A 14,966-nucleotide genomic window follows, 5' to 3' on the forward strand; every position below is an offset into this window, starting at 1 on the left:
ACTAGCAACTTGTTTCATCATTTCACCATCAAGGCAACACGTGTGAAATGAAGAGAATGCACCCTTGGGATAAACTTCCTGTTTGCCTGAACTTTCTCCTTCGTCCTGATGTGATCATCATAGTTGTGCATGAAATCCTGCTGTGCTTTCTGTATCCGTTCTGCTTGAAACAGCTTATGTGCATGAAAAAAAAATTGTGACTTGGAAATTACAAAAGTAAATGCACTTTTTAAAAGGATAAATACTTCAAAACTATATATATTCACTATTATTTTACATCTCTCTTTCATCTTTGAGATGGAAAAATACCTAAAATGATCATACATATTCAATGAAATATGTTGGGAGTGAAACAAAACTTATCAGAGTCCAGAGAACAAGGCCCTAGTCTGGCTCTGAGATCTGAGATTCACTCTACTTGTACCCCTGGCTCTGTCCTATAAGCCCTTGAGGCCTCAGTTTGTTTCAATATATATAAAATGTATTGGAAGATTTTTATTATCTGCTCACTCCATTACATGATTGCTGTCATGTACAAACTTAAATTAAACATTTCCAGTTAGATAAAAAGCCCCATGACACTTTAATTCTGGTGTTTCCAGAGCAAAATTAGGTTTCTAAACTGCCTGTTTTCTCCTTTGAGTTAACTGGTTCTTTTCTCCCCCAATTTAGATCAAATACAGGAAACAATATGAAAAATCAAAGGACAAATTCACCTCAATTGTGGATACTCCAGAACACCTGCGTACCACAAAAGTCAACAAACAGATCAGTGATGTAAGTACAAGAAACACTGAACAGATTCTCTAACCCGGGGGACATTCTAGATCATGAAAATGTCTGAAGACTGCTGCCACTAAGTGGAAGGCAGCCAGGGACATTTAAAGTCCGATGCACAGGACTCTTCTTTCACAGTAAAGAATGGTTCCAGCCAAATTGGCAGATATGCTGGTTGGGAAACATTGAAGCCTTGGCTGGGCGCATGCAAGCACCTGTTGAATTGATAGAACTCTGTCTCCTCTAGATTCACTCAAAAGCAACCTTTGTGTTTGTATTTTTGCATTATAACTTGAGAAGTATAACCGTGTCTTTCTGCTTTTTGATGTTCTTCAGATACTTTATAAGCTGGAATACAACAAGGCCAAACCCCGAGGCTACACCACAATCCACGACACGCCCATGCTGCTGCACGTCCGCAAAGTCAAAGATGAAGTCAGCGACGTAAGTGCCAGCATGGGTTCTCAGCGCCTCTGATCGTGGCCTCTTCCTAGTGAGATACAGCAAACCCTGGTCTGGCTTCCTCTTCCTGTGTAACAGCCACCTTAACACTTAGTGGCTTACAGTGACAACCAGCTATTTTGGTCAGGATTCTGTGGGTTGACTTAGCACAGCTGAGTTCAACTCCATGTGCTGTTGGCAGACATCTGGGGCTGAGCAGGGCCAAGAAAGCTGAGGTGGCTCGCTCACAAGGCTGGCAGTGATGACAGCAGTGGACTTGGGAGTTCAGCTGCTGTACAAACAGAAATCCCTCTGTCTTAGTCTGCTTTGTGTTGCTATAACAACATACCTGTAGGTTGGCAATCTGTAAAGAAAAGAGATTGATTTAGCTCCTAAGATTCTGGGGGTTGGCAAATCCAAACATCATGGCTTCTGGTGAGGAGGCCCAGATGTATTACAACATGGCACATGGTGTCACATGGTAGGAGGCTGCTCTGTGTATGAGAGTGAGTGTGAAGGTGAGAGAGAAAGAGAGGTATGGCATATGGCAAGAGAGGAAGCAAGAGACCACAGAGGGGCCAGGCTTGCTCTTTTACGACAACACACTCCCACTGGAACCTACCCACTCTGCAAGCCCAGCAGCAGTCCCTGCACCAGAGCAGTCCCTACCCAGTGAGCTCCCACTAGGTCCCACCACCTTTCAACACTGTTAGGTTGGAGAGTTAAGTCTCAACATGAGGTTTGGTGGGGACAAACCATATTCAAATTACAAGTCATGCCATATGACTTGGACATTTTACAGTACTGTGACTAGATTCAAAAGTGAAGAAGTAGAAGTTTCCAGATCAATTAATGGCTACTTCTAGAACTGGTTTGGCATCATGTCTGCCATATTTTACATGTCCTGATTCAAGGGGTAAAGAGATATACATCCCCTCTGGATGAACAAATAGTAAGAGCATGTTGCGGAAAACCATGTGAGATGGGGGTATTATTGAGGCCCTTCTGAAAAATGCCATGTGCCACACACGCTATTAATATTTGATAAGTTTCTATCTTGACTAAGAGGCACAGACTAGCTGCTATATTCTATTACAAATTGTACTCATAAATTTTCATATATCTAGCTCTGTTCTTTTTTAAAAAAGATTTATTTATTTATTTGAAAGGCAGAGTTACAGATAGGCAGAGGCAGAGAGAAAGGTCTTCCATCCACTGGTTCACTCCCCAGATGGCTACAACCAGCAGATCTGGGCCGATCCGAAGCCAAGAGCCAGGAGCTTCTTCTGGGTCTCCCACGTGGGTGCAGGAGCCCAAAGACTTGAGCCATCTTACACTGCTTTCCCAGACAATACCAGAGAGCTGGATTGGAAGTGGAGCAGCCAGGACTCAAACAGCGCCCATATGGAATGCTGGCACTACAGGCAGCGGCTTTACCCGCTACGCCACAGAGCTGGCCCCTAGCTTGATTCTGTGGCTGAAAACAATCAATATTGTGGTTAACAACAACAACAACAAAGTTCAGTGTTTAAAAAAATGTATCATGGGTACATGAACTTCTGGGTACCAGAAGAGAATAGTCAAGGCAACTATGGAATGACCCATACCCATCCCAAAGCCTTGACTATAGCTAGAGGTCAGGAACCCTTCAGTAGATGAATAAATGTTCATACTGTTGACCTTCAGACTCCATGAAAAAAATTGCATATATTCAGTGCTCTGGTATCTGTATTAGGGAGACAGAAATGTATGAAACATTTTAGAAATGTTAATAAGTTGGGCACTACACACTGTGCACATCAGTTGTCTACCATCAGGTAAATCGCTTCTGTGGGACAGTCTCTTCCCAACACTGCAGAAAAATGAAGCATTTTCGACATCCATTTCCCCAAACTTTTTGATGATAGGAATACCATGGGCTATTGATAAAAAAAATATGAAGGTTGAGGCCTCTCCCCTAAAGATACTGCTGAGTAAGGCTCAGATTGGGCCCTAGATCCCTGAAGAGTGAAAATGGATGGAGCTAGAAGCCCAGATGAGGAAGTTACCTCCAGAGGCTAAGCCTTCCCTGTGCCCCTCCTGCCTGCCCAAACCCACATATACCACAGCCTGCGAGGTATGGCTCTAGCAGTGACAACAGTGATCACCGTAACCATTCATTCATTCACTCCTCAAATCCTTATTCAGCTTCTATGCACCTGACACTAGGAATGAAATGATGAATGGCACACAGCATTTACCCTTTAGGGGGCTTAGCTTAATGGAAAGCAGGCAGCCAAACAAATAATTACAATATGATATCATACCAGCTAGAACTGTGCAGCATAGAAGGAGAGCAAGACTGACTGTGCCCAAGTGAGCTGCTGGAGAAATGCTTCACTGCTATCAGCAGTTTTCATGATGTTCTGATTTGAGGATTGGAAAACCTATGTAGGTATCTGTCCAGTTTTCCATGCTTAGGCTCAGGGACATAAATTCTAAGGCGACACTGATGACCATGGTCAATGTGTCCTGGGGGAGTAGGTCTTAAGATCAGAAATGGGACAGTGCTTCTCTGTGTAGCTACATCCTTAATTCACACCAGGTTTTTTAAAACTCTGTCTTCAAGGGCGTTGTGCACTCTAATCGTAGTTTTAATATCTTGGCTTGGAAGACACTTAGTAGGCTGCTATAAAAAAATTAACCTGTCACTGTTCCCTCCCACAGCTGAAATACAAGGAAGTTTACCAAAGAAATAAATCTAACTGCACGATTAAGCCAGATGCTGTTCATATCAAGGCAGCCAAGGACGCCTACAAAGTCAACACCAATGTAAGTTTCAGGAACGTCTCCAAGCCTGAGAGGGGATTTATCAGCTGCGGTGGATGGAGCTCTTGGTAGCCCAGATCTAGCAAGTCAGGCCCCAGGAGCACGAGTGATAAGGCTACAATTAAATACTGCCTTTGCCCTCACAGAGGGGCCTGAGGTAGAGCAAGGGTGGCCTCACCACCACGCTGTTGGTGCTACAGCCTCCATGGTGGGTAGCTGAGAAATAGACGGTCAATTGTGAAAAGAAGGGTGCATTTTGAAAAGGGCTTTAGCAGCTGTCATTCTCTTCCTCTGTGTCTCTGTGTCCCCCTCTTGCACCAAACTCTAGAGCCAGCTGCATCTGAACGAGAGCACGTTTGAGCTACTTGTTATCTTCAGGAGTTGGCCTAGATCTTCCTCCACTCAGATACTCCTTGCACTGACTCATTCCTTTGGGTGGGGCATCTTGCAGCCTAAGCTGGAGAAACAGTTTTGTGAATTTAGAGAAACTCTATCTTTTTGAAAATATGTAAATGGTTGTATAATGAAACCATTATAACCCAACTGGTGCCCACAAATAGCAGAGAGAACATATATTTATTAGAGCCAGCCAACTGAGACAGATGCCTGGAGGAGCTGGGAGGTAGCTTGCGGGAGTCCTGAGGATCGACTGGGAGATGGGTTGAGGGACAGAATAGATGTGGGATCATTCAAATACAGGAAAGCGTACATTGTGGAATCCAGGTAGGTAGTGGCTCTGTAGGTGTTCACTTCAAGATGTTTGCAGCTGTTTTGTACATTTAAACTTTGAGGGGGGGGGCGGTCTTCCATCTGCTGCTTCACTCCCCAAATGGCAGCAATGGCTGGAGCTGGGCCAATCCAAAGCCAGGAGCCAGGAGCTTCTTCCGGGTCTCCCATGTGGATGCAGGGGACCAAGGACTTGGGCCATCTTCTACTGCTTTCCCAGGCCACAGCAGAGAGCTGGATTGGAATTAGAGTATCCAGGGCTCGAACCAGTGCCCATATGTGATGCCAGCACTGTAGGTCGCAGCTCTACCTGCTGCGCCACAATGCTAGCCCATGAAATTTTTATAATTTATTTAATTGTCTAATTTATAAAGCACTTAGAAAAGTACCTGGCACAAAATAGCCTCAGAGTTTCTTTTTTTTTTTTAATGCATTCCTGAATTTAGTTAGGAATTAAAAATACTTGATTCTGAAGGTGATTGGGCTAGATCAGAAAAGTTGGAGAAATTGTAGAATCATTTCATGTAGAGGCCTTTCAAAATTGTAATCCTTATTTTGGGACCAAAAGGTCCTAAGTGATGACCTCAGAATGATTGACTAACTGCATAAATTGTACAGAAATTTTAACTGAGCCTCTGTTTTGCATTAAGAACCCTGATTTGTGATGTGTTAAAAATGTCCTGTGCCATATGTGTTTATGAATCCAGCCTACTGACTGAAGTCGTTTTTTTCCATGTTGTTAAAAACAGCTGGACTACAAAAAGCAGTATGAAGCCAACAAAGCCCACTGGAGGTGGACCCCTGACCGACCGGACTTCATCCAGGCTGCCAAGTCATCCCTGCAGCAAAGCGATGTACGGTGGGAGACACACAGGCTGCTGCAAGGGTCTTCATGACAGCCCCTTTTGTGGGCATTAACCCAGCTCCTTGAAGAGCCAAGGAGGAGAAGGGGGGTGGGGGAATGAAAGGCAAGCTCAGGAAGCAATCCTGGCCTTGGAGCCTGTTCTCTTCCTCCTGGGCCCAGGCCCTAAAGGCTGGGAGTGTTGGCTGAGGCCGGGGAGGTAGGAGGGGTTGCAAAGGAGGAGCCCAGCACGCAGTGAGGGCCGGGAAGCCCCTCCTCTCCTTCATGGCCCCTTACGAAAACTGATACAATCAAGCATCCAGCTTCCTCCTGGGCTGCGACACTGTCCCTCTTCCTTTCCTTTCTCCTGCTGTAGTTTGAATATAAGCTCGACCGGGAGTTCCTCAAGGGCTGCAAGCTCTCTGTCACTGATGACAAAGACATGGTGCTGGCTCTCAAGAATTCTTTAATAGAAAGTGACGTAAGTACCCAGTCCCCTCCGGGATGCCTAACCTCACTCAGGGCCATCGTCTGTGACTGTGTCCCCAGGGCCACCCAGGAAGGGACAGAGGCGAGCTGCTTCTGTAGGGGCTCAGGGGTGGGTCCTGAAATCTGGCCCTCCCTCAAGGGACCCCAGTGGCCTGGTTCGGCAGGGCAGCAGCTGTGCGGTGGCCACTAAACCCAGGTGATGGGTCTTGAGATGTACAGCACCAGACCGTTCACACAGCCGCACCCAGGAATCTGAAAGTCTGCCTAGAATCTATTGGGAAACCTAATCATTCATTTTCCATGGGCTCATACTCTTCCGATATGAGAGGTCATCAGAGCTTATGGAAAGTGCATATTATGAAAAAAAAAAAAACCTAGGGATGTTGGAATCTTTTAATTCCATTTTTCCATCAATTTTTTGAGGGAGCCTTATACTGTGGGTTCCTTGTTTGTAAAGGAGAAATAACAATGACTTCCAGGGTTTACAATGACATAACTGAGAAAGTTCTGAACTGAAATCTACCTGTAAAAGACTCATCATCAGATCCATTTTTATGTTAAAACCCCAACTTTCAAGAAGTAAGGGGGGGTGGGAGCCCATGAATGTTTCCAAGATTTCCAAGAATCAAACCTTTTACTGAGTTTAATGATCCTAGTTTGTCAGTGATGCCATTCTCCCAGCTTACTAAAAATACGCAGCATACCCAGAGGATCTAAAGCCAGACTTTTGTTCACTCTTATAGTTGAAATACAAAGAGAAACATGTCAAGGAAAGAGGAAGCTGTCACGCTGTGCCCGACACCCCTCAGATCCTCCTGGCAAAGACCGTCAGCAACCTGGTGTCCGAGGTAACCCCCAGCAGCCCATTTGCTCTGCTCCCGTCCCGGCTTGCACTCCAGGCAGGTGCCTTAACCAGCTCTCTGTGGACTCCCGCAGAACAAGTACAAGGACCATGTCAAGAAGCATTTGGCCCAGGGCTCGTACACAACACTTCCAGAGACCCGGGATACCGTTCACGTCAAGAAAGTGACCAAGCATGTCAGTGATGTAAGTGACTGTCCATGGGACTCTTGGCAGCAGCAACGCCATTTAACCTTAGTAGCAGGTGAAAGACTGCAGGCTGCCTTTTTGCTTTCAAATGCTTTCCTTTATGTAGTTTCCCTGATACCATGAAAACCTACAAGTGACTCTTGAACTCTGGTTCAAAAGAGAATCCAATATTTATCAGCTTTCCCCTTACAGCAGATGTAGGTTCTGCCATAGGACTTGTTACCAACCTGTTAATAATGGAAGGAAGCATTTTGCTTAAGGTGGCCCTCCTTTTCTTTTTTTAAGATTTGTTTATTTACTTGAAAGTCAGAGTTACACAGAGAAGGAGAGGCAGAGAGAGAGAGGTAGGTCTTCCATCCGCTGGTTCACGCTCCAATTGGCTGCAGTGGCCAGAGCTGTGCCGATCCAAAGCCAGGAGCCAGGAGCTTCCTTTGGGTCTTCCATGCAGGTGCAGAGGCCCAAGGAATTTGGCCATCTTCTACTGCTTTCCCAGGCCACAGCAGAGAGCTGGATTGGAAGTAGAGCAGCTGGAACTTGAACCAGCACCCCTATGGGATGCCAGCACAGCAGGCCGTGGCTTTACCACTACACCACAGCGCTGGCCTGGTCTCTCCTATCATTAAACTGATAAACAGTTTTAGAGAGGCCTCAGTATTCTCTGCCCACCATATCCTTATCAATAACATAATAATTGTGGCACAGGCAGAGTATTGCTTATCCAAAATACTTGGGATGAGAAGCATTGCAGATTTCAGGTTTCTCCAAATTTTGGAACATTTGCAATACATGAGATATCTTGGGGATGGCACCCAAGTCTAAGCATGCAATTCATATACACTTTATACATATATCATGAAGGCTGTTTTGATACAGCATTTTGAGTCTGACTGCATTTTGACTGCAACTTGCCATAGGAAGCTGGGTGTGGAATTTGTTACCTGTGGTGTCATGTTGGTGCTCAAAAACAGTAGGCTTTGGAGCATTTGAGATTTTCATGGTAGGGCTGCTCAATCCATATTGAGTCTTATTTGGTTCCACACGTTTCAAAAACATAGAAAAAATTTACAGTTCTCTAAAGAAGACCAGGTGGTTCTACTGTTGGGTTCCAGGAAAGAATGATGGGCGAGAACTAGAATATGGGCCACAGAGCTCAGCCCCAAACTGATGCTAAAGGGGGAGCCTTATTTCCTTGGGGATCACCTCACTGTTCAAGTAAATCAACTCTGTTTCCAACTGCCTCTGCTCACATAAGTACTTCTCTGTTTTAGACCAATTACAAAAAGAAGTTTGTCAAGGAGAAAGGGAAATCCAACTACTCCATCATGCAGGAGCCACCAGAAGTGAAACACGCTATGGAAGTGGCTAAGAAACAGAGTGACGTACGTTTCCCTCCCAGCGTTCCCAGGGGCCCATTTGAGGATGGACCCCAGGCTGGTGCATGCTCTCGCTCCAGTGTGTGTTCATCCTAATTCTATAGCTGGTAGTTTGAAAAAATATAGTGGTGGGAACTGGCCTAATTTTAAGTAAAAAGATTGCTTATGCTTAATGAAAACTTCTGGAAAGATGATGAATCTCATGTAAGCGTTTTCTTCTCCAAATCAAGGTTGCTTACAAGAAGGACGCCAAAGAGAGCCTGCATTACACCACAGTGGCCGATCGGCCAGACATCAAGAAGGCCACACAGGCAGCCAAACAGGCCAGCGAGGTATGGGTGTGGCTAAAATATCTCTGGTCTCCAAAGGCCACTCCCAATAAGTAGTCAAGGCACTCATCACCAAGAATGTGTCACCCACTTCGGTTTCCTGTGATTCAGGTGGAGTACAGAGCCAAGTACCGCAAGGAAGGCAGCCATGGGCTAAGCATGCTGGGGCGCCCAGACATTGAAATGGCCAAGAAGGCAGCCAGGCTGAGCAGCCAGGTAATGTAGATGGGCAAGTAGCAAAAATCTGTGCACGAACAAGCAACACCTAGAATGAAAGTACAATATTATCAAAGAGACTCTGGGCCTTTTAGCATTGTAGAGATGTCAAAAGTTACATCATGGAAAAGTGTGCTGAGGACCTTGTCACTATCCTCCTAGGTCTTTCTCAGTCTCCATTTGTCCACTGTGGGTACACATTTACGCATCTGTCTGCTTAACTGTCATTAGGTGACAAAAACACCTGCTTGTCAGGTCCTCTGGAAGCTCTCACCAGGCAGTAAGAGTCACATTCTGAGAGTCTGATTCGTACTTGAGTCGCCTGTGGGAGACTTCTAATATATGAGAGTCATGAAATTCTAACTTCTAGAACCAACCAGATGAAATCTTAGTCTTTCATTCAACATGGAAACATTGAATGCCTGGGCTAGGAACTGTGGATGACCAGATGTCTTCAGACCCCTTGCCTGTGGAGGAATGATTATAATTGGTAAAACAAAGTTTCATCAAGATATGCACAGGTTGCTGGGGTGAAAATGCCCTATGCTAGCTGATGTCATAGGAGTGGTACTGAGAAGGTGGATTCGGAAACGTGTTGCCCAAACCAGAGTCCCACATCACCTAATTTCCCTTGTTAGACCAGTTCTGTAGAATGCCCCCACATTATGACAGGTTTTCAGACCTGGGTCAGACACTCCATGATCTACCACCAGAAACAGAAAGTTTTTGGTCCCATAGGACTTGAACTAAAGATTATCTTTTTTCTACTCCAATTTAGAGATCCCATCTTCTTCTTCATCACCTGTTCTGTTCAAATATTCATTTGAAGAACTAATTTGGGGATATATTTGGTTGTTGTAGGAACTGACTTTTAGCAATACCAGACTTAGAATTCCAATATATTTAGAAGATATCAAGTAATAATTCCAGGTGATGAAACAGATTAGAATTATAGAAAGAAAAAAGGATCAGATGACAGATGACAATTAAATACGATTTTTAGAGTTAAAATTTTAGTACAGTAGTTTTATTATAAATTAATGGAATCATATAACATTTGGAACCAAGCTACAAAAGTCACTCACAAAAAAAGACTAGGAGTAATGAAAGGTAGCAAGAACTTCCTAATATAAAAATGCTTACTATGTTTTTTATTTCCAAAGCCATACCATTATCAAGTTAAAAGCAGATAAATGGCTGGCGCAGCGGCTCAATAGGCTCAACAAGCTAATCCTCCGCCCCTCTTCCAGGCCAGCTCTCTGCTGTGGCCAGGGAGTGCAGTGGAGGATGGCCCAGGTTCTTGGGGCCTGCACCCGCATGGGAGACCAGGAGAAGCACCTGGCTCCTGGCTTCGAATCAGCGCGATGCGCCGGCCACAGCATGCCAGCCGTGGCGGCCATTGGAGGGTGAACCAACGGCAAAAGGAAGACCTTTCTCTCTGTCTCTCTCTCTCACTGTCCACTCTGCCTGTCCAAAAAAAAAAAAAAAAAAAAAAGGCAGATAAATGATTTTGATGTTTAAAATTTGAAAACTATTGCTTTTGGAAATCGAGAGGGTCATGTTTCTTTCTTTCTTTTTTTTTTTTTTTAAAGATTTTTATCTATTTGAAAAGCAGAGTTACAGAGAGAAGTAGAGACAGAGAGAGAGGTCTTCCATCTGCTGGTTCACTCCCCAAATGGCTGTAACAGCTGGAGCTGAGCCAAACCGAAGTCAGGAGCCAGGAGTTTCTTCCGGGTATCTTACACAGGTACAGGGGCCTAAGGACTTGGGCCACCTTCCACTGCTTTCTTAGGCCATGGCAGAGAGATGGATCAGAAGAGGAGCAGCCGGGACTTGAACCGGCGTCTGTATGGGATGCCTGCACTTCAGGCCAGGGCTTTAACCCCCTGTGTCACAGTGCCGGCCAAGCGGGCCATGTTTCTAATCCTCAGAGATTCCTTTGATCTGGAGAAGCGGATTCAGCCAGGTCCTTTTATGAGCTTGGCTTCCCGAGTCCACATTTTTGTGAACGGCTTGCCCCAGGATTGACCACTTCATGATGTGGCCCTGGCCAACGGGGCCTTCAGCAATGTGTGGGCTCTCCCCGTCTGACTTTGCTATCTCGCTACGTACTCCAGGCAGAATACCTCAAGGGACAAAGCAGAGGGCACGGGCACGGCGCCGCGTCTTATGACACCCCTATGATGAGGCACCTTAAGAAAATTAATGTACTCATCAGCGATGTAAGATGACACAGCAAACCCATCTCCGTCTCTCTCTTTTTCTCGTCTACGGTCTTGGTCTTGGTCTTGGTCAGAGGACTGAACAGCTGTCTTTCTGTTTTGTGTTAGAATGTGTAGATTGCTGTGGACGTTTGTCAAAGGCCATTCTTTTGCACTTGTCCCTCTTTCCCTGCATGACACTTTCCCTCTGGGAGACACCACTTGGAATAGGAAAACAGATTCCAGGTGGCGATGGCATCCCTGTGTTCCTGAGGCTGCTGACACCGATGGAATTAAAAGATGAACTGAAGACCAGTGGAGAATCTCCTCACCAACCACACACAAACCCTGCATCTCCTGAAGTTACTTACCATGTTGACGTTTAATACGTTTAAGACCGGTGTTTAATATAGTTTCTTGGGTGAATCACAGCATGAATCAACAGAATAAGCTTCTTACAATGTTTACTTCGTCCTTTGTCTTAGTCTTCATAGCAGGAAATTGTCTAATCCATAGGCCTGTTCTTCCATTTATAGAAGCACCAGTATACAGTTCAATTCCCTGAAAAGGAGCCGAACAGGTAGATGTTGGAGCTTTAAATGCAGTTAAGCTTTGGAGAGGGGAATTAATTCATATCCACTTCCCTACACGACATCCATACTAGGCCCAACATCTGAGCCGGCTGGAACCAGTGACTGCTGCTGTGGCCACTTGATGATGGAGGGCGTTGCTACTGCACAGGCTCCTGTGGTTTCCAAGAAAAAGACTTCACCATCCCACAATGCCACGTGCACGTAGTCTCAGCACATCACTCCTCGTCCAACGCCACTCTAGGAGTTCCTGAAGTCCCAAGTCTGATGCAGGTCCTCATCTTTCAAACTGGTAGTTTTTAGGAAGACCCAGTGATAAAAGGAGGCCCGAAGCACTGACACCACTCATGCTAGCACTTGTGTGGGTTGCACAGGCCTGGAGGCCTTCCTGTGGAGAGGGGAGGCATAACAGTTTTAAAAAAATATGAACATCGGAAATTTAAGTGAACTCAAAATTGAAGAAAAAAAAAACTGAAATGGAACCAGTGAACGTGCCGTTCTTTGAGTAAATACTTCTCCCGAAGCGAGTTGTTTTCTAAATGAAAAAAGAGGACTTTGAGCACACTTCGAAAGGAAGCTGCTCCTCTCGCACCCTGGATGGATCCTTGCTGCTTTCCTTCCCACCCCGAATGCACAACTGGCTCACTTGTCTCTTCTGTGCTTCCCAGCTCTTGGGAACATCCCCAGACTTAGGGGTTTCTGCCTCCCTTAGGAAAAGCTGTCTTTGAGTCCCAACAGCAGCTCACAGCTCCGGCTCTCCTAGCAGCCATTCCATTTCTTTATTTTCAAAGTGAATTTCCTTGGGGAAAGAGCCGTTGTAGGATGTCTACACTGCGCTGTCCTAGTATGTGCTGGTCCTGATTCCACCTCTGTATCTGTCTCGGTGCACCTGCCTTCCTCTGTACGGTTCTGCATGCTTGGTTTTCCCTCTGCATTTCCACCGTGGATGGATTCAAGGTTGGCATGTCTCAGCACCGTGAATGCATTTTCTCTGATGTGACAGGCTTCATTGTTGTTCCGATTTGAGTGGTCTTGTGTTGTCTGTGCTGCTGGGTTTGTCCAGTTCGGGAAGGTGGAGTACAGTCACAAAGCATGAGGGGTACTGGTTTAAACGTCATCAGAGTAAAGCTCTCTGGATTTGGATTACTCACTTGGGATGACTGAGTCTTCTCTCTCACCTGTGACAGAAACTCCAGGTTTCCCTAGAACCGAATAGTGCCCTTGTAGAATTGGCCGACATTCAGACGTAGCTCATTTTTCATTCTTCCTAGAGCGACTAGTTAGTAGGATTCACTTTTGGACTACACTCTGATAAAGGCATGAGTCAGTTTTTCAGTATGATGTTTCTGCCACTGTCTGTCAATTGGTTAGATTTTCATATATGTAAATCATTTTTATTACCTCATCATAATGACTGTCTCTTCCTTTCATTCCAGCAAAACACATGTATTTATTAAGTAATTAGTACTGACAAGCACTGTGCTTATTTTAAGACCAAAGTTTAGTCCTTTTCATATCCTAAGTACCATTAATCTTATTTTCCTCATAATTCTAAAGTATCTCATTTTTTTCTTCTAATCTAGAATTCTACATAGAGCTAATAATCTCCATACTATATTCTGTTTTTTGATTCAAGATCAATTCTTGTCCAAAAATTTAAGTGACCGTGGATTCTCCCAATTTTAACAGATTCTTTACTTCTCAGCCTTGATCACTGACAACCCCTCTCTGAATTCGTTACAGTAGACCTACAATGTTTTGGGTTTTGCTAGTTAGAAGAGCCACTGTACTCTGAATCAATACACTAGATCACTTCTCTGAATTCAGCCTGAAGCATTTTCTCCTTTTTTTTTTTTTTGCATTAGGAAGAGATGATTATTTTTCATACCCTGGATAATACAGAAATGAGCAAGCCTTATACTATGTCACTTGATCATATACTTAATTGTTGTCCTCACATAATTATTATCAATAATGCTCCCTTTTATTCTTAAAAATGTCCCCATTTGGGTAATAAATTTATAAATAATGAATATTCTTTGGTATTTATGTTCTCAAATTGATTGGTGTTCAAGAATAATCAAAATGTTTGCATTTGCTGTTAGGTTAAATATCGAGAAAATTTCGACAAAGAGAAGGGAAAGACGCCAAAATACAATCCAAAAGACAGCCAGCTCTACAAAACCATGAAAGATGCTAATAATCTTGCAAGTGAGGTATGCTTTCTTTTTTTAAAAAAATAAAAACTGTGGAAAAATATATATAATCATAATACTTGTCATTTTAAACATTTTAAGTGTACAATTCACTAGTATTAATTACACTGAAATGTTATTTAACTAATTTAACTCTTATTTCTGAAACTTTTTCATCACCGACACATAACACCTATAACCATTCAGTGGTAACTCCTCCATCCCTTACTCTCACCATCCCGATCATTTGTAATCTATTTTGTGACTCCATGAATTGGCTTCTTTTAGGGATTTTACAGAAATGAAACATGCCGTATCTGTCCTTTTGTGTTCGTCCATATTGCAGTGTGTAGTAAACCTTTCTCCATTGTGTGGCTGAGTAAGATTCCATCACATGTATACACCACATGTCTTAATCCATTCATCAGCTCATGGCCTCTTAGGCTGTTTCCATCTTTGGGTACTGTGAATGAGGTATGGTTCCCTGTCACCGTCTCGAGCACTGGGGGGCCATGTGATTATGCTTTCTGTTTTCTGCTTGCATGATCTCCTGCTCTTCTTTGTTAACACAGGTTAAGTACAAGGCTGACCTGAAGAAACTGCACAAACCTGTGACTGACATGAAGGAGTCTCTGATAATGCACCACGTGCTGAACACAAGCCAGCTCGCCAGTTCTGTAAGCTGCATCGTTTGCTCTAGAGCCAGCTGTGTCTCCCGTCCGCATCTCGGTTCTCCTCTGAGCTCACATGCACCCCTCTGCGACTGATAACACTAAACTCAGTGGAAAGCTGTTCTCTTGTCTCAGCGCAGTCCTGTGCATTACATTCATCTCCCAGTCCTCCATGGACTGTAACACCTCTTGGTATATGAAAATGCTTTCATTTTTAGGATGTTAAGCTTCTGTTTCAACTAACCATTCCTTTCCCTTC

General features: G+C 44.3%; 1 protein-coding gene across 50 annotated transcripts in view; it reads left to right on the forward strand.

The window, feature by feature from the left end:
• Nucleotides 1-14,966, forward strand: part of NEB (nebulin) — a 217,198-nt gene that overhangs the window by 168,788 nt on the left and 33,444 nt on the right. For 30 of the 50 annotated variants that reach the window (XM_089328318.1, XM_089328323.1, XM_089328336.1 and 27 more), the window contains exons 128-140: nt 673-777; nt 1,114-1,221; nt 3,925-4,029; nt 5,502-5,606; nt 5,970-6,074; nt 6,826-6,930; nt 7,019-7,129; nt 8,401-8,511; nt 8,736-8,837; nt 8,946-9,050; nt 11,168-11,272; nt 13,947-14,057; nt 14,609-14,713. In XM_089328318.1, coding sequence (XP_089184444.1) covers nt 673-777; nt 1,114-1,221; nt 3,925-4,029; nt 5,502-5,606; nt 5,970-6,074; nt 6,826-6,930; nt 7,019-7,129; nt 8,401-8,511; nt 8,736-8,837; nt 8,946-9,050; nt 11,168-11,272; nt 13,947-14,057; nt 14,609-14,713 — 1,383 coding nt within the window. The remainder of the gene's footprint in view (nt 1-672; nt 778-1,113; nt 1,222-3,924; nt 4,030-5,501; nt 5,607-5,969; nt 6,075-6,825; nt 6,931-7,018; nt 7,130-8,400; nt 8,512-8,735; nt 8,838-8,945; nt 9,051-11,167; nt 11,273-13,946; nt 14,058-14,608; nt 14,714-14,966) is intronic. The other 20 variants (XM_089328355.1, XM_070070870.2, XM_070070875.2 and 17 more) reach the window with 1 other exon arrangement.

The sequence above is a fragment of the Oryctolagus cuniculus genome, chromosome 3 (genome assembly GCF_051225735.1).
Source record: "Oryctolagus cuniculus isolate XC-2025 breed Fujian yellow rabbit chromosome 3, ASM5122573v1, whole genome shotgun sequence".
NCBI lineage: Eukaryota > Metazoa > Chordata > Mammalia > Lagomorpha > Leporidae > Oryctolagus > Oryctolagus cuniculus.